The 19680-nt window shown below is 51.9% G+C and overlaps 1 protein-coding gene across 12 annotated transcripts in view; it reads left to right on the forward strand.

The window, feature by feature from the left end:
- Positions 1-19680, forward strand: part of ARAP1 (ArfGAP with RhoGAP domain, ankyrin repeat and PH domain 1) — a 232190-nt gene that overhangs the window by 130969 nt on the left and 81541 nt on the right. For 10 of the 12 annotated variants that reach the window (XR_012157524.1, XR_012157517.1, XR_012157526.1 and 7 more), the window contains 3 exons: positions 1230-1378; positions 7047-7117; positions 9671-9777. Coding sequence is in view for 3 of the 12 variants with exons in the window: in XM_073333741.1 (XP_073189842.1) it covers positions 1230-1378; positions 7047-7117; positions 9671-9777 (327 nt within the window). In the remaining 9 variants the exon portion in view is untranslated. Of the gene's footprint in view, positions 1-1229; positions 1379-7046; positions 7118-9670; positions 9778-17035; positions 17104-19680 lie in introns of those variants that run through there. The other 2 variants (XR_012157536.1, XR_012157538.1) reach the window with 2 other exon arrangements.

Here is a 19680-nt window from a genome sequence, read left to right on the forward strand (position 1 = left end):
AAAATCAAACGCGTAATTACAAACTGGGGCATAACTGGGTGGGAGGTAGGCCTGTTGAAAAGGATCTGGGGGCTATCATGAATCAGAAATTGACTGTCAGTTGATAATGTGATGCAGTTACAAAAAGGGCTAAACTCATTCTGGGGTGAATTAACAGGTTTATTGTACGTAAGACCCGGGAGGTAATTGTCCTGCTGTACTCGGCCCTGGAAAGATGTGGACAAATTGGAGAGAGTCCAGAGGAGAGCAGCAAAAATGATCAGAGGTTTAGAGAACCTGAGCTGGGAGGGAAGGTTAAAAAACCTGGGCGTGTTTAGTTTTGAGGAAAGAAGACCGATGGGGGACCTGAGAACAGTCTCCAAATCTGTTAAGGGCCGTTCTAAAGAGACGGGGATTGATTGTTCCCCATGTCCACTGAAGGTCGGACTAGCAGCAATGGGCTTAATCTGCAGCCAGGGAGATTTAGGTCAGATATCAGGAGAAACTTTCTAACTCTCAGGATAGTTAAGCTCTGGAGTAGGCTTCCAAGGGAGGTTGTGGAATCCCCGTCACTGGAGGTTTTTAAGATCAGGTTGGACAAACCCCTGTCAGGGCCGGTCTCGGTTTGCTTGGCCCTGCCTCAGCGCAGGGGGGTAGACTTGAGGACCTCTTGAGGTCCCTTCATTTCTGTGATAGGACAGCAGGTCAGGTCAATGGGAAGTGCAGGGTGGTGGTGGCACCTAGTTCTGGGCAGCTCCTTACTCACGCTGCAGCGTTCATGCTGTCAGAGGGCTTTGTGCTGAATGTGGTTTTTGAAGGGCTTTTGGTGGTCGTCCGTCATCGGTGGGGGTGGGTTTTTGATGGCGGTTAGCGGTGGGGACAGGGACAATCCCAGCTGTCTGCAATTGGGCTGTTAAATATTCTTTTCCCTTGAGGTGTGTTGGAAGTCTGTGCTGGGAGGTGACCCGTGGTGACCGCATGGCGATGCCTCAGTAATACGGTCTGCTGAACCCACCTGACCACTTGGCTCTTGCACGATGCGAAGGCCCTGATTCTAATTCCCATTATCCCAGTGCAAACCCAGTGTCGCTCCTTCCACTTCAGTAGAGTGAGTCCGGGTGTCCGCTGGCATCAATGAGATCAGGGTCTGGCCCTCGATTTTTAAGGCAGCCATGCAGGGAAGGGAAGGAGGGGGGATTCGTAGAAGGCTTGTAACCCTGTTAACGTGGGATCTTTCTTTTTCTTTGCAGCTTTCCTGCTAGAGAGGAATCCCAAGCCCCTGAGCCGGTGCCTATTATCCCACCCCCTCTGCCTCCTGTCCTTCCCCCTGTGAAACCACAACAACAGAGCCCCCTGATACTGCCTTCCAGACCCCTCGACCTCTTCCTGCCGGAGTTCGGTGAGTGTGTGTCAGGGTTAACCCGCCCCTTCTCGAGCTTTGCGTTAGTGCAATGAACGGGGCTTCCCGAAACAGCCTTTGGGCCTTGGGTAGTTTGTCCCTCCATCCATCCATCCCACTCGTTGCAGCAGTGTCACAGGTTTGCCTGGGTTGACCCTGGGGATTTTCAAGGGTTGCAAAATCAGGTTTTGGGTTCCAGGAATCCCGACACGGTCACGGGACTCGACAATGGGGGGGGGGGGGCTCTCACATCACGTAGCGATGGTTCTGAAGCAGGCCTGTCCAGTCACCGTGTGGCGATCCCCTCCTAGCATCTCTCAGCGCAGCACCAGGGTTTCGATGGCCTAAAATCACGCAGAGGATTTTATCCCAGTGCACAGGCTTAAAAGAGGGCCAGCAAAACAATGTTCCACCAGGAGAGCAGATGAGAGGAAAGGGAATCATTTTTATTGAGCATCATCTGCTAAACGATCCCAGAGCATCCAGTAATTGGATTCAGCTTTGCTGGCTGGCTGAGCCTTAAGCCTTGCTGCTCCCAGCTTCTGTCCAGGGGCTTCTGTGACCCAAGAACCAGTTAGTGCCAACTGTTGGAGGGGCACAGAGGGGCTGCTGAGAGTTACAGGAATCTTCTGGGCCTGGTGTGTATGTTCCAGTTCAGAGAATGTCGTGGCGTCTCAGATAAAAGCCGGTGTCACCCTGGTCGTCAGTGTCACGGAGACATGCCAGTAAGGATGTGACGCAAGGAGTTAGGTATCTATGCTGAGAATTGTGTTCCTAAGCTCTGTGCCTGGGGACGGGTCACTAGCGAAGGGGAAAGCAGGTTGTCTGTCAGGGAAGAAATGCTTATCCGGTTGTTTATGTGTGAATTCAGTATTGTGTCGTTCACAGGGGGTCTGCTGCTGCCGGTCGGAACCAAATGCTGCTGAAGGGTTGTAAAAACTTCAGAGAGAGACCAGTAATAGAAAAAGTAAATGGGGGGGGACGACCCTATCTTGAATTGCACATCAGATGTTTGCTGTAGTATATTTGGGGGACAGAGGAGACACCTTGTCATCCTTTACCGAGGAAACAAACAGCCAACGAGTTGGCTTCATGAAAGAGGAAGTCTCAGCCAAACTTGACTGAAAATGCTGGAGAAAATGCTAGAGAGAAGCTGCTTTAGACAGGCGGGTAACCTGTTAGGTAGGTTTTGTTTCTAGAAAACGTTATGATTTTATTTCATATGAAACAATTTGTTTCCACCGTCCTTACTTGCAATCCCTTGTATCTCTCTTTATGGATAATAAACGTATTCTTGTTTTCACTATGCATCTAGGTCAGGGCTGTGGTGTGGAGCAAAGTGCCAGTCCCAGGTTGAAACTTACAAGCTGGCGCGTCCTGGTCCTTTGGGAACAGCCGGCCTGGTAGTTCTGTGAGTGTCCAGTGAGAAGGGGCTGGGCACTGCAGGGAACGCTCTGAGGCCGCGGGCGTTGGCGTGTGCCGTTCACTGCCCAGTGCAGAGAGGGCGAGGCCTGCGGAGACCTGGCGGGCAGGGCTTGTGCTGCCAGAAGCTGGTGGTTTCAGGGAGCTGACCCATGGCAGGCACAGACAAGATGCCTTCGCACTCAGGGCAAGTGGTGGTGAGGTGCCTCACATCCCTGGGCTCCCCTGGGGAGCGTCACAGCTACTTTAGACTAGGAGAGCAGAGCAATTTTCATCCGCAGCCGCTGAGCAAAGCTGGATGAGAGAGACAGGCCTGGGGACCAATCAGCAGGAGGCATTGACAGCTTTGCTGTGGCCTTGCATACCTGCCATCCAGGGCTGCCCTATGGACCAGGGTCAGGCCCACAGGTAACCTGAGCGGAGGGACAGCTGGAGTGGGAACCAGCAGCAAAGCGTTTAAATCTCAAAGTAAAGGGGAGGAAATACTGCTCACTGGGGCTAAAACTCAGGGCTCCTGGGTTCTATTCCCTGCTGTGCCACTGACTCACTGTGTGGCCTTGGGCAACTCTCTCAATTTCTGTGGGTCTCAGTTTTCTCCTACGTAAAACGGGGGTTGTGATACTTCCCTTCCTCTCTAGGGCCATATCAGCCCTTAGTTCATGAAGCCGAATGAGGCCTAATTAGTTAAACTCTCTGCGAATTAGTTAAGCTCTGGGTTTGCACTGGGATAATGGGGATTATCATTAAATTCACAGGCCTGCCTCGCACCAGCTGTGTAGCGTTCGGGGTGTGCCGGGGGGCAGTTTAGTCTTTTGCTGCTTTGGAAACCCTCTGTCACTAGAGAGGAGAGGGGTCTCAGCTGTGGGGCCTAGAAAGGGGCTTCTTTATTGAGGCTGCTGGACACACCCAGGTCTTCTGGCTCCCATACTGACAGACGGAGGCTATGCTGCCCTGTGTGGCTGCACAGGGTCTCCCTACATCCTGGCCTGGAGTGAGCAGTCATGGAAGCAATGGCTCAGAACGCTGCATGCTGCAGAGGAAATATGGCAGCAGCTGTAACTGGGTATCCGTGCCCCTTCTGCATTGCCGAAGGAGCCTGGTCGTAGTTCTCTCCCGAAATCGGGCGTCCCAACAAACTCCTACCCCAGGAGAAGAGGCAGCTGGTTCTCTGTGTGCATATAAAGCAGGGGTGGGCAAACTTTTTGCCCCGAGGGCCACATCGGCTTTGCGAACTGTAGGAGGGACAGGTAGGGAAGGCGATGCCCCCCAAACAGCCTGGCCCCTGCCCCCGCCCCCTATTCACCCCCTCCCACTTCCTGCCCCCTGACTGCCCCCCTCAGAACCCCTGACCCATCCAACTCCCCCTGCTCCTTGTCCCCGACCGCCCCCTCCTGGGACCCCACCCCCATCCAACCCCCCTGCTCCCTGTCCCCTGACTGCCCCGACCCCTCTCCACACCCCTGCCCCCTGACAGGCCCTCCGGGACTCCCATGCCTATCCAACTGCCCCTGTCCCCTAACCACCCCCCCCGAACCTCCGCCCCATCCAACCGCTGCCCCCTGACTGCCCCCCGGGACCTCCTGCCCCTTATCTAACCCCCCCTTCCCGCTTCCCACCCCATTACCATGCTGCTCAGAGTGGTAGGACTGGCTTATTGGAAAGCTTGGGAGGTGGGCGGGCGCAAGTCGTGCTATCCGCACGGCGGCATAGCGCCAGGGGAGGGGCCGGGGGCTAGCCTCCCCAGCTGGGAGCTCAAGGGCTGGGCAGGACGGTCCCATGGGCCGGATGTGGCCCGTGGGCTGTAGTTTGCCCACCTCTGATATAAAGTCACGGAGACATTCCGTTTCCATATCACCTTTCACCCCAGAGTGCTTTATAGTCTGCCTGTACTGGGATCACTCAGCAAGCGCAGAAATGCAGCCACCTCTGGGGTGGGAAGCATCAGCCACTCTGCAATAGCTGCACGGGTAGCAGCGTAAGATAACTACGCGAATATGTACCTAGAGCCCCAGGCAGGATTGTGCCTGGGTGACTAGCCTGTGCCACCGGCCATGGCCCAGCAGCTATCCTGCTGTTTTGATCTCTGTCATACCTAGCTTGGGTAGGCGGACTTGTGCTGCATTCACACCTCGCATTGCTATGTAGACTCACCTGAGGAGGGGTAATTAAGGGGGGTTCCTCCTATGAAACCGACAGGGAGGCTGGAGCCATTGCATGCTCTGGAATTTGGCACATATGCCCATGCTCGGCAAAGACAGCCACGGGCTCTTTCAGGACCGCAGGTGGTCAGGGCCTTGTTTTTACAGCTCATTTGTTCAAATGCTTGAATCTAAATAGTGCTTCATGCCTTGGGTGTTCCAAAAAGAAATAAATCAGGGAGCTCTCTTCCAGCCTCGAGTATCCCAAGGTCCCAGGAGAAATTCCCCGCCTTCAGAGGCTGGGGTACTGGGAGACACAGTCTTACCAAGCCTGGCTGTCTTACCAAGGGACAGATTTGATACATAACCTCATACGTAGTTAGCTTTGCCAGAAAGCAGCCACACCTGCCTCTAGACTCCGGATGACCACATAGCAGTGTTTAACACTGGCAGTTAGCACCCTGGTTCCTATAAAGGTTAAATAAATGGCCCATTTTGTTTTCCTCCCCTGACTCTTACCTCCCTCCTGTTTCTGAATGGAGCCTTTGATTCATTGCACTGGATGATTAGTGCTCACCTGTAGGAGATGCAGCCCCTTACGATTTCTCCCTGCAGCTCCAGCCCTGACTTCAACGCTCCGTCAAACACTAGCTCAGCATCCGATGAAGTGAGCTGTAGCCCACGAAAGCTCATGCTCAAATAAATTGGTTAGTCTCTAAGGGGCCACAAGTCCTCCTTTTCTTTTTGCGAATACAGACTAACACGGCTGCTACTCTGAAACCTAGCTCAGCATATTACCAGAGAAAAAACTCCTTTCAAAATCACTCTAGAAACACAAACTCCTCTGGAAAAAAACAACAAAAAAGGAACCAACAGAATGTACCACTACCCTTTCTCATGGTCTCGTCCTTCCATAACCTCGCCTCCGTGACGGCTGTCTGTCATTCCTTTGCTGTGCTCTGTCTAATTTAGGCTTCAATATTGCAGTCCTCAGACAAAACGCCCTGACGCCTGATTTCAGGTTCAGGCTCTTAGGAGAGGGATTCAAATGATGTATTAACGGGCGTGTCGTACGTAAGACACGGGAGGTCATTGTCCGGCTCGACTCAGCACTGGTGAGGCCCCAGCTGGAGAACTGTGTCCAGTTCTGGGGGCCGCACTTTAGGGAGGATGGGGACAAACTGGAGAGAGTCCAGAGGACAGCAACAAAAATGATCAAAGGTTTAGAAAACCTGAGCTTCGGGAAGGTTAAAAAAACTGGACACGTTTAGTTTTGAGAAAAGACAACTGAGGGGGGACCCGAGAACAGTCTTCAAATCTGTTAAGGGCCGTTCTAAAGAGACGGGGATCAATTGTTCTCCATGTCCACTGAAGGTCGGACAAGAAGCAATGGGCTTAATTTGCAGCCAGGGAGATTTAGGCCAGATATTAGGAAAAACTTTCTAACTCTCAGGGGAGTTAAACTCTGGAACAGGCTTCCAAAGGAGGTTGTAGAATCCCCTCACTGGAGGTTTGTAAGACCAGGTTGGACAAACCCCTGTCAGGGCCGGTCTAGGTTTGCTTGGCCCTACCTCAGCGCAGGGAGCTGGAAATGATAACCTCTCGAGGTCCCTCCAGTACAACAATTCTGCGATCTTGTGATGTGTAAAGCCCCTGGGTGCTGTGGGAATCAGAGGGGATATGAGCGAGGCATTGCCAGATAGCAAAAAGCAGAGTGCGCTGGATGACAGCTGTTGCAGTGTGTGACCTTTAGAAGCCGTTCATAGAAAGCCTTTCCCCAGTCTAGTGTCATTCATGGAAGGGTCTTGGCGTGCTTGACAAAATTAGCCTAATTTTACAGATGGGGAAACTGAGGCATAGAGAGGCGAAGTGTCACCCAGGGAGTCTGTAGCAGAGCCATGAAGCTCAAACCACCTGAATCCCACTTGGGTGCCCTCCCCCAGGACAATGTTGCCTCTTGCAGTGAGAGTTGTGTTTCTGCCTGGCTGGGTGTGGGAGCAGGCACAAGAAAGTGGTTGACGGGAGCACAGCAATCTCGGGGTGCCTGCTCCCTGAACCCCCTTTCGACTGAACAATGTTTCTCAGCCTCCCTTTGTATCTCTTCGCAGACAACTCTGACTATGAAGAACCCCCGTGGGAGGAGGAATTGGCAGCTGCCACGGGAGAAATGAGTGACAAGGTTGGCTCATAATACGGCGCAGCGTGTCCGGGCTTTCCGGCTCTCTCAGCGGGTCGGTCTGTCTGTCTGGCCTGTCTTCCGTTTTAAAAGACAAGAAGAGAGAAAATGGCCCCAATGTTGTATGGAAAGGAGGTGGGGGGTGGGGTGGAAAAATCAGATGATCCCAGTAACTTTAGACCGTGGCATTCATTCCAGAGGGCCAGAGAGTGTCCAGGACTCGGACGCTCACTGCTGAAATGCAACCAAGTCTGGCATGGAACGCAGCAGCTGTTAACGGCACACAGCAACACTGCACAGTGCTTTAGGACAGGAAGTGAAGAAGAACGCTGCATCTAATTGAAACTGTAGGGGGATGTGAGGGAGGCAGAACGTTGTTACCCAAATTTTGTCCGTGGTACAGGGGATAGTGCCTGTCTAACGCTCCTACCAGTGACAGGGTGAGTTAGGACGTGAAGGGGCTTGGGTTGCTTTTGGGACGTGAGAGCAGAAATGCCGCTTTCGGGGACAACCCTGAAGAGCATGAGGCCCGGTTCTGCCTTTGGCTGGCCACAGCTGATTCATATGTTTCAATTCTGTCTGTTCTAACAGCAGCCCCGTGGGCTCTCGAGCTGCAAATCAGAGGCAGTGCTGAGGGGTGCCAGGCTCCCAGAGCCGGTGACAGTAAGAGGAGCCCAGGGCCATACGCAGACCAAATTGCCCCAAATTTTCTGGTGCCCTACACAGCTGCATGCTGCTCCAGAGGCCAGCCTGATCCCCCAGCCAGCTGAGCTGGCCAGGAAAGCTGCCCCTGCCCCAGCCCCACTCCACCTCTTCCCCAAAGCATCCGCTCCAGCCCTGCCCCCACTCCACCCCTTCCCTAAAGCCCCTGCTCTGCCCCCACCCTGCCTCTTCTCACCCCTGCTCTGCCACAACCCTGCCTTCACTCTACCCCTTCCCCCTGAGCTACGTCCCGGGGGACTGCAGCAGGGGTCAGGCCTGACCCCGCACTCACCCGGCGGTGGGAAGTGGAGTGACCCAGCCACGCTGCCAGTGAGTGCTGGGGCGGCAGTTCCCCACAACCCCCCAAGTCTGGGAGCCAGGGGAGGGGAGCGGAGCAGGCTGGGGCCGGGTCGCTCCACTTCCCGCCACCCCGTGAGTGTGGGGTCGGACCCACCCTGCAATCACCGGGCGGCAGGAAGTGGAGTGACCCGGCCCCAACCCACTCCGCTCCTCCGGCTTGTGCTGGGGGGCGGTTTCCCCCTTGCCCCCCAAGCCATAAACCTGCTCCTGCCCCCCACAGACATTGGGGCGCAGCCCCCCTCCCACGGAGGACTAAGAATGCCCCCGCCGCTGCAGAGGCCTGGGGCCAGCCGCCCCTCCCCATATCTATAGATGGCCCTGGAGGAGCCTAAATCCCTCTGAGGATCTGCGCCTAGGTTCTGGAATAAATGCACCCTCAGTTCAATGTGAGCTGCCTCTGGTGTAGTGATCCTCAGTTTGTGGTGGTGGGCTGTGGGCTGTGGACATTTGTGCTGAGCTGGGCTGCTTGTGTGTGTCCGTGTCTTTGTCTGTGCACGCTCCTCTCCGCCGGAGAGGAAATGCAGAACTTTTCACCAAAACCCAACGCAGCAATTTTGATTTCTGGAAATAAAGTGCCCAACGGCCAACCTCTACCTCCAGCTGCACTTCCCTGTACTGTGAGGGCGGTGCATACTCCTCTGAGGGCAGAAGAGCTAGGACGTTGGAGGGGGGCCATCAGTTACAGACACTGGCCTCTCCTCTCCAGGGGCTTGGGTTCAGGAATCACATGCTGTGAGTTTGGTCTCCAGCTAGACCCATCACTGCCTGTAATCGCAGTCTAGCACGACTGGCCTTCTCTGTCCAAGAGAGGCCCAGGGCTGGAATAGCAAGGGGTGCTGCAAGTCGGGATTGGTGAGTATTGGCAAAGCTGGGTGGGGACCCAGGACTGGCGTAGCAGAGGGGCTGCAGGTCAGGAGTGGGGGGCATCTGCAGAGCTGGGTGGGAGAAGCTTGCACATCCTCTGCCCCTCCCAGGCCTGGCTTTTCCTTAGCACCAAATTCACGCCAATGAAGGAAGTAAACATGAGTCACTCCCGGAGGCCACACGTGAACCCATGGCGTGCACTGTCTCTCTCTCTGAGTGGATCCTGGCCGCGCTGAGGACGTTCCCCACGTTGTGTGTCTGAGGAGCTGGCTGGGAGGGGCGCATCCCTGTGCGAGTGTGCTGGGGTGGGGTGGGGTTTGTGCTCACAATGGCCCCGTCTCCTCCCTTTCCCTCCCCATTTGGGCTGGCTAGTCCCCCAGAGGACTCAGCCTCGCCCGTCAGCTGGACCACTTGGAGGAACCCAGGTTATTACGCAGGCAGCTGGCCTGCGGCTGGGACCCGAGTTAGCGAGGTGCTAATGCAGGCTCAGGTCTGTCTGCATGAGCTGCAACGTGGGCAGAGCACGCAGGGGTGTGGGACTGCTTCATCCCGGCTGCACCGGCCAGCCCCGCTGACAGCAGGGACAGAAATGGCTGTTGCACGTCACCCTCCCTGTCTCTGTCTCTGCAGGACGATGCCGAGACCATGAGGGGGAGGCCATGCCCGGAGCGAGTCAACAGCTTGTTCAGCGAGGACGAGCTCATTGAAGACTATTACGACCAGCCGCCGGCTGCCAAGTAGGGACCGCCTCTGCCATCCCCTTCTCCTCCTCCTCCTACGTGTGTGCATGTGTCCTCCCCCCTTCTGTGCTGCCCCTGCTGTGGTGAATTATGGAGTCAGTGAAGGACTGATCAGGTGGCTGACAGCAGCCTCGGAAGGGAGGCAGTGCTGAGCGTTACACATGCAGGCCCTAGGAGATCTAGCTTGGGCTGGCAGATCCTTGGCTACTTAAAAGCACCTCATTTCTCATGCGAGCTTGTTATATGCATTCCTTTGGGCCAGACACCGCTCTGAGTGATGCCTGTGTAAATCCAGAGCCACCCTTCTGAAGGGAGTGGAGTGACTCTGGATTTACCCTGGCATTGCTGAGAGCAGGATCATAAGTACATAATGGATCTGGCCCTTTGCATTTGATTTTACCCAAAGGACCCGGCCTGCCTTCGGCCTGTCCTACCACCAGGATCGCCACGGTGTCTGTCGCTGTGCCGATCTCTGCAGACTCTCCTGAGCAGCTCAGAGCCAGTCACCCTTCCGTCTCCACGCATCCCTCCCTCCCAAGCGGGCTCAGGCTGCTGGCCGCCCATTCAGCAGATCTGACCATAGGGACAGCAGAAGCCCTGGCCAGTGAGACCAAAACAGCTTGCTTGCCCTTGCTACCGAACTTGTTAGCTCTCCTGTTCTCTTTAATTTGGTTCAATTTAATTCATTTTGGAAGTGAATTCAGCTAAACCGAATTAAGGTCAATTAATTCAGAATAAGAGCACCCGCACAAGGATTTAATGCTGTTTAACCAATCCACTTGAAATTCACACCTTTAGAATCATAGAATCATAGAATATCAGGGTTGGAAGGGACCCCAGAAGGTCATCTAGTCCAACCCCCTGCTCGAAGCAGGACCAATTCCCAGTTAAATCATCCCAGCCAGGGCTTTGTCAAGCCTGACCTTAAAAACCTCTAAGGAAGGAGATTCTACCACCTCCCTAGGTAACGCATTCCAGTGTTTCACCACCCTCTTAGTGAAAAAGTTTTTCCTAATATCCAATCTAAACCTCCCCCACTGCAACTTGAGATCATTACTCCTCGTTCTGTCATCTGCTACCATTGAGAACAGTCTAGAGCCATCCTCTTTGGAACCCCCTTTCAGGTAGTTGAAAGCAGCTATCAAATCCCCCCTCATTCTTCTCTTCTGCAGGCTAAACAATCCCAGCTCCCTCAGCCTCTCCTCATAAGTCATGTGTTCCAGACCCCTAATCATTTTTGTTGCCCTTCGCTGGACTCTCTCCAATTTATCTACATCCTTCTTGTAGGTTGGGGCCCAAAACTGGACACAGTACTCCAGATGAGGCCTCACCAATGTCGAATAGAGGGGAACGATCACGTCCCTCAATCTGCTCGCTATGCCCCTACTTATACATCCCAAAATGCCATTGGCCTTCTTGGCAACAAGGGCACACTGCTGACTCATATCCAGCTTCTCGTCCACTGTCACCCCTAGGTCCTTTTCCGCAGAACTGCTGCCTAGCCATTCGGTCCCTAGTCTGTAGCTGTGCATTGGGTTCTTCCGTCCTAAGTGCAGGACCCTGCACTTATCCTTATTGAACCTCATCAGATTTCTTTTGGCCCAATCCTCCAATTTGTCTAGGTCCCTCTGTATCCTATCCCTGCCCTCCAGCGTATCTACCACTCCTCCCAGTTTAGTATCATCCGCAAATTTGCTGAGAGTGCAATCCACACCATCCTCCAGATCATTTATGAAGATATTGAACAAAACCGGCCCCAGGACCGACCCTTGGGGCACTCCACTTGATACCAGCTGCCAACTAGACATGGAGCCATTGATCACTACCCGTTGAGCCCGACAATCTAGCCAGCTTTCTACCCACCTTGTAGTGCATTCATCCAGCCCATACTTCCTTAACTTGCTGACAAGAATACTGTGGGAGACCGTGTCAAAAGCTTTGCTAAAGTCAAGAAACAATACATCCACTGCTTTCCCTTCATCCACAGAACCAGTAATCTCATCATAAAAGGCGATTAGATTAGTCAGGCATGACCTTCCCTTGGTGAATCCATGCTGGCTGTTCCTGATCACTTTCCTCTCATGTAAGTGCTTCAGGATTGATTCTTTGAGGACCTGCTCCATGATTTTTCCAGGGACTGAGGTGAGGCTGACTGGCCTGTCGTTCCCCGGATCCTCCTTCTTCCCTTTTTTAAAGATTGGCACTACATTAGCCTTTTTCCAGTCATCCGGGACTTCCCCGGTTTGCCACGAGTTTTCAAAGATAATGGCCAATGGCTCTGCAATCACAGCCGCCAATTCCTTCAGCACTCTCGGATGCAACTCGTCCGGCCCATGGACTTGTGCACGTCCAGCTTTTCTAAATAGTCCCTAACCACCTCTATCTCCACAGAGGGCTGGCCATCTCTTCCCCATTTTGTGATGCCCAGCACAGCAGTCTGGGAGCTGACCTTGTTAGTGAAAACAGAGGCAATAGTTGATTTGGATTAACTTTCCTGAGGCCACGCCTACACCACAAATTTATATTGACTCAAGTGACGTCAGCATACAGCCACTGCAGTCAGTACGTTGTGTGTGTGTGTGTGCATACGTGGCTCCTTGTTTCACTGGAGTGTGTACTTACTCCGAGTGCCTGTATAGATGCAGAGTGTGGTGCACCATGGGTAGGTATCCCACTGTGCAACTTGCCACCATCCAGCGCTCTGTCTTTTGGGAAGTTTTGGCAATGCATGATGGGACCGAAATGTGTCGCACAGCAGTGACTGGGAGCATGGGGTCAACTTCCCAGTTTGCAAGGGTCTCCAACCCATAATGGCATCTGTATCCCATCATTTTTGCACCTTTCTTCAAAACCCAACAACCCTCACGGCCCTCCTTGCTGTCTGCCATCTCTGACAGAAGCAAGGAGCCTGTGCAGCTCTTCACCATTGTCACGAGCGTTGCAAGCACAGGATCTTGGAGTGTGTACAGAGCTGCAAGAAGAACCAAACGACTGGGGAACATGATGATTTCTTGGACAACAGATGGCTGTGGCACATAGCAAGAACCAATTCAAGGTTGTTGGGGGCATTCATGGAGCAGCTGCAGGCGGTGGAGTGCTGCTTCTGGGTCTGGGAAACAGACACTGCCTGGTAGGATCTCATTGTAATGCAGGTTTGGGATGACAAGCTGTGACTGCTGAACTTTCAGATGCACAAAGCTACATGCCTGGATCTGTGTGCCAGACTTGTCCCAGCTTGCCAGCACAGGGGCACCAACATAAGAGCTGCATTGACAGTGGAGAAGCGAATGGTGCTTGCACTGTGGGAACTTGCAATACCAGATTGCTCCTGGTCAGTCAGGAATCAATTTGGAGTTGGGAAATCCACCGTGGGGACCGCTGTCATGCAAGTGTGCAGGGCCATTAATTGCCTCCTGCCACGCAGGACTCTGACTCTGGACATCGTTTTGGGCCCCAACCTACAAGAAGGATGTGGATAAATTGGAGAGAGTCCAGCGAAGGGCAACAAAAATGATTCGGGGTCTGGAACACATGAGTTATGAGGAGAGGCTGAGGGAACTGGGATTGTTTAGTCTGCAGAAGAGAAGAATGAGGGGGGATTTGATAGCTGCTTTCAACTACCTGAGAGGTAGTTCCAGAGAGGATGGTTCTAGACTATTCTCAGTGGTGGAAGAGGACAGGACAAGGAGTAATGGTCTCAAGTTGCAGTGGGGGAGGTTTAGGTTGGATATTAGGATAAACTTTTTCACTAAGAGGGTGGTGAAACACTGGAATGCGTTGCCTAGGGAGGTGGTGGAAACTCCTTCCTTAGAAGTTTTTAAGGTCAGGCTTGACAAAGCCCTGGCTGGGATGATTTAATTGGGTATGGGTCCTGCTTTTGAGCAGGGTGTTGGACTAGATGACCTCCTGAGGTCCCTTCCAACCCTGATATTCTATGATTCTATGACTCTGTGCTATCTTGGCTCAACTCTAACCAGCTCACTAAGCCCGGATAGAGAACTTGATGCCAGAATCTGAAAAGCCTCTGTCACCGCTGGCAAACTTACCTCACGTGTCTGGAACAACAAGCTGCTGGCCCTGAATATCAGGCTTGTGGCCTCGGTACCCCCCTTTACGGCTGTGAAAACTGGGTCACAGGAGTGGAGATTGAACAGCTTCCAATCTAAGAAAAATCCTTGGAGTCACTTGGGACCAACGGATCATCAATAACGAGATCCTAGAGAGAACCAGCCTACAGTCTATGCAGACTACGCTGGACGCTCGCAGGCTTCGCTGGCTGGGACGCATGGAATGGGTCCCTACAAGCCTCTAGATCATCTGCTGAAGGCTGTGCTGTATGGCCAACTCAAGACCTGCCTGCGACGCAGAGCCAGGCCAAAGTCTGGTACAGCAACAAGGTCAGGCAAGGTCTCAAGAAATTCAGCATTCCTCCTGACAACTGGGAGAGGCCTGCTCACGTCCGCTCAGTCTGGACAAGACATGTCAAGGCTAGTGCAGTCATCGTGGAGAGACATCAGGAAGCAGAGTGTGCTCCAAGCACCATCTGGCGAGTCGACCTGTAGCCACTGTGGGAAGGTTTGCCGCTTGTGCATTGGGCTTTTCTCCCACACCACTGTCAAGGACCATTGACGGACTGGCTTTGTCGTATTTCCTTTCGTCTGTCAAGATGTTGGATGGTCACATAAGGCAGAGGTAGTGTGCTGATCCCTGACGCCATGTTAATGTGGAGGGAGGGTACAGGGAGGTCCTGATATTGAGTTCTCAACAGGCTGCAGAGGGAGGTGAGCCTGGGACTGTTGAATCTGCAGGTCCACCAGAGTCTGCAGCATCTGAAGGCCACAATGGCAGCAGATGAAGATAAAACACACAGAGGTATCACTGTCAGTGCGATCACGACAGAAAATGAAACGTAAGATGCTGAACTCACTCCCCTAAAGTTTTAAGCACTGCATTCTCACTTCTGCTTGGGATTTCCAGTCACAGCACGAGTCCTGGTGAGTATGGCTCACCAGGGGCTGGGGAAATGAGGAGGGAATTGCTCGGTTGCATGACTGCAGCAGTATGGGGCAAACAGCACTGAATACTGGCACCGTTTCCCTCAGGCATCGGTGGTTTCAGCTGATATCTCACTCCTGAAGGTCACAAAGGCAGTTCTGCCTGCACAGCCTCTTCTCCACACAGGCCCAGGAGATCCAGTATCTCCTGTCCACTCCCAGCAGGAGCGTGTCGGCAGCTGGCCAGCTGCACCCAACGGTGGAGAACTGCTGGGGGTGCGTGCCAAACCGGGCCACCAGGAAAAGGCATTTCAAAAATGTGCGGGGCTTTAAAGGGGCGGGGAGTTTCCGGTCTCCGTGACCCCTGGGCAGTGGAGTTTACAATGGTGACCACAGCGGTCCGCGCCGGGCATTGTGGGACAGCTGCTGAAGGACAGTTAGGGTCAACATAAGGAATGCAGTATCCACACATGCACCGCATTGAGCTGGGTGCATCGACTGGGACTGTACGCTGCTCTGCCACAGTACCTCCACCTCGCCGTGTAACCGGGCGCTTATGTCAGTGGGATACCAATTGAAGTGCAGGCCCACGCACACAGCTAGGCCGACATAAGCTGCCTTGTGTCGATCTAACTTTGTCACGTACACCAGGCCTGAGTTTCCCTGTGCAGACAAGCCCTAGGACACGCTGGCTTCTGTGTTGGCCCTGGACGTTTTACTAGATTTGGGTCAATACTGCAAAGAAGCCATCTCCGCCATGGAAAGCTCTCTTGTTTGCATGCTGCTAACCTGCTCCCGAGTGACTGGGGCTCGCAGGAGGCCTGCCCGGGGAGAGAGCGTGGTGTAGCTGTATGGGCCTGAACCCTAATGCCGGATGGGTGGGGGCAGCCATCCTATGCGTGTGTCCACATAGTGCTAGGCAAATCGACCCCAGTAAACAATCAGTGTCTGTCATCTAAACCCATCCCTTTCCTTAGGGGGAGGGTGGGCTCAGTGGTTAGAGTGTTTGCCAGAGACCTAGGTTCAATCCTCTGTTCTGTCCCTGTGTCTCCAAGTGCTTTGCAGAGGAGCAGTGTGGCTTGGGGGAGGTCTAGGTTGGATATTAGGAAACACTGTCTAGGAGGGTGGTGAAGCACTGCAATGGGTTACCTAGGGAGGTGGTGGAATCTCCAGCCTTAGAGGTTTTTAAGGCCGGCTTGACAAAGCCCTGGCTGGGATGATTTAGTGGGTGTTGGTCCTGCTTTGAGCAGGGGGTTGGACTAGATGGCCTCCTGAGGTCCCTTCCAACCCTGATATTCTGTGATTGTCCTAGGCCACGCCACTGGCCAGTGACAGGAATAGAACTCTGCTCTCCTGCATCTATTGTCCTGCCCGCTAGGCCTCACTGCTGCTCTCAAATCCGCACAATGAAAACCACAACCAAAGGAGAACGTTGCTTAGTTATATGCAGTGAGCAGGGGGAATCACTAAGAGGAGTAAAATAATTTCCCATTGCCCAAGTAATTTGTAGTCTTAATGGGCAACTGAGAGCAATTTCACATAATGAAATAGCAATTCATTTATTTGCTGGATGAATTTAGCTGGGAAACAATGTCTGGGTGTTCTCTGTAATTATAGATACTTCGTGTCCCTTTGGCTAAGCATTTACAGACAAGGAAATAATTCCCCAGAGTAAAACCTGTTGGAATGTCTGTCCGTGTGTCCCATGTCCGTCTAGACATGAGCCCGAGCTGCGAGGTTTGGATCTGGATTTAGAAGTCTGGATTCAGGTTGCTGGGCTGGTCCATTAAAGGGAAAGGGCCTGATGCAAAGCCCCACTGAAGTCAGTGGGAATCTGTCCCTGGACTTCCCAGGACTTTGGATCAGGCCCCTAGTAGCTAGTTGTGATGCTGGGCTTTGGGTGTAGGCGTCTCTGGAACTCAGTGGTGTGTGACACTCAAGGGTGTGGGGGAAGGAGGAGGGAGGCAAGTTGATGTGTTTGTGGGAGGCATCTGACTAATGCCCCCCGCCCCCTCCGCGCTAGCTGTTTGGAGTCTGTTGTTGACTGGAGCTTGAGTCCTGGAAGGATCCGTATTCTCCAGTCAGTTTGTTTAGCTGAACTTGCCAAACTCGGTTTCACAGCTTTAAAGCAGTGAAGGAAGCCCTGCCACTCTCTGCCTGCATGTGCTAATTCACCCAGCCTGCTCTGTGCCATTGCTGGGGGGGGAGGGGGGGACGACACTTGGAGTGGGGCTGCAGCCTGCAGGAGACTAGTTGGTCTCTAGTTCTATCAGCACAAAAGCCATTGCAGAGGGGCATCTTCTATGTGGGTCCCATTTCTGGACAAACAGTGAGTGCCTGGTGGGGTGGGGGGGGCAGGGCAAGGAGGTGGCAGGGGGAAGAGGCAGTACTGTTAGACCCACAATAGGGGGGTTTTTTACGGGATGGGGAGCAAGCAGATACCGGACACAGTGTTGGTATACAATGCTTTAAATGCTTTTTGTTGATTACAAACCTTACTTTACATTTACACCCCAAACATACTATCGCAGGGTTTAAAGGTTATTTGATTTGCAGAAATTATAGGCATTTATTTATAGTTTATTTTGTTGTGTTATTGGTTTTTTGCCTTTTGTTTACTAGGCCTTTTACCTACACAATTTTAAAGAGACAATTTTGGGCAGGTCGCCATGATTTAAGGTGGTGATTTTAAAATTAAAAATGTTAATATTTGACCATTGCGGATTAAAAGGTTTGTTTTTTGTAGCTGAGCAGACTTAGATACATTTTTTGCATATTGCCTGATTTATTTTTGCTGTTATTAATTAATTTTTTTGTTGTTTTTAATGTATTTTTAAATTAAAGGACCAGTTTACATTTTTGGGGGGTTTTTTTGCCATGGAGGTGGCGGGGGGAAGAGGCAGTACCAGAGCAGTAGGGTGGGAAGCGTGCACAGAACCTGCACCCACTCTATCCAGGGCCAGCCAGAACAGTTGCCCCACCCGTGTATAAGGAACGAATTCCCACACATTTGTAGGAAACACAAACAAAACGTCCCATTCGGGACACCAGGACTTTAACTTTTACAGTATGTTCCATCGTGGGGCTTCAGATGTATGCTGCCCTGTGTTCAAAACTTCATTGAACTGTACTCAAAATCAAAGACATCCAGTTTTTTTCTTTGGTGTATTTTTCTGTACTGGGATGCACAGGCCACCAAGTTCTTCCCTTATGCTCAGCCTAGTTCCACAGGCCAATGCATCTTTGTACTTTTAAGGGGCTGCAAAAGCACGGGAGGAAGCTCAACACACAGTGTTGTAGGTTTCTCCCTCCCCTCTTCCGCAAGGATTTTAAATCTACTTTGTAGCAGGCTAGGACAGAAAGGCTGGCTGCACGGGCGAAAGGCAGGTTCTGTCCGTTTGCTGGTTCTCTAGCCGTTCAATCCATCATCAAAGCACCTCACATTTGATTTCTTTGGGGTTTCATTCCAAAAACTTAAAGCTAAATAAACCTGAAGTCAGTCCTCATTTTTCTGCCCCAACTCAAACTAACTTCTTTCCCGAGTGGGAAACGTTGGGTAAGCACGGGGTGTGATTCGAGAAGGGAATGAGAACACAGGTCAATTCCTGCTGACCAGCACAACTGTGTAGCCTTATTGACTTCAGGGAGAACAGATTTTTGCACAAGAATAGATTTTGGTCCCTTCTGCTTTTTCACATGTGGTATAAGCAGAATCTCATTCACTTTCCTCCCCTAAACTCTGAGCACTTTAAGGAAAATAAATAAGCACGGTCTGCTTGATTTACACATGCAAACGAAACAGGAAGCTCTCCCTACATTCTACACCAGCCGTCAACAAACACCAGACCGGATGTAACAAGGATGTTACTACAGCAGCCATGGTTGGACTGTTCTTTTGAAAGATCCTTAATGGTTCTTTTAAGATGCTGATTTTCAGTGAAGTCTGTTTGTTCAGGGGGGCAGAGAACTCAACAGGGAATAGCTCTGTTTTGTCAGCTCCTAGTCATTCAAAAACTAAAAGGCTTTAGCTTAAGTTTGTTTAATGTTTATACAGTGATTTTGAAGAGCTAAGGTAGTACAGAAGTGATAAATATTATGACTGGGCAACCATCTAAAGATCTGTTTCAGAGTAGCAGCCGTGTTAGTCTGTATTTGCAAAAAGAAAAGGAGGACTTGTGGCACCTTAGAGACTAACCAATTTATTTGAACATAAGCTTTCGTGAGCTACAGCTCACTTCATCGGATGCATAAAGTGGAAAGTACAGTGAGGAGATTTTATATATACACACAGACCATGAAAAAATATACACTGTAAGGAAAGTGTTCACTTAAGATGAGCTATTACCAGCAGGAGAGTGGGGTGGGGGGAGAGAAAACCTTTTGAAGTGATAATCAAGGTGGGCCAATTCCAGTACATTTCCAGGAGTTAACAAGAACGTCTGAGGAACAGTGGGGGGGGGGGGGGGGGGAGGAGTAAACAAGGGGAAATAGTTTCACTTCGTATAATGACTCAACCACTCCCAGTCTTTATTCAAGCCTAAGTTAATTGTATCCAATTTGCAAATTAATTCCAATTCAGCAGTCTCTTGTTGGAGTCTGTTTTCGAAGTTTTTTTGTTGAAGGATAGTCACTTTGAGATCAGAAATCGAGTGACCAGAGAGATTGAAGTGTTCTCCGACTGGTTTTTGAATGTTATAATTCTTGACATCTGATTTGTGTCCATTTATTCTTTTACGTAGAGACTGTCCAGTTTGACCAATGTACATGGCAGAGGGGCATTGCTGGCGCATGAGGGCATATATCACATTGGTAGATGTGCAGGTGAACAAGCCTTTGATAGTGTGGCTGATGTGATTAGGCCCTATGATGGTGTCCCCTGAAAATATATGTGGGCACAGTTGGCAAC

The sequence above is a fragment of the Lepidochelys kempii genome, chromosome 1 (assembly GCF_965140265.1).
Source record: "Lepidochelys kempii isolate rLepKem1 chromosome 1, rLepKem1.hap2, whole genome shotgun sequence".
NCBI lineage: Eukaryota > Metazoa > Chordata > Testudines > Cheloniidae > Lepidochelys > Lepidochelys kempii.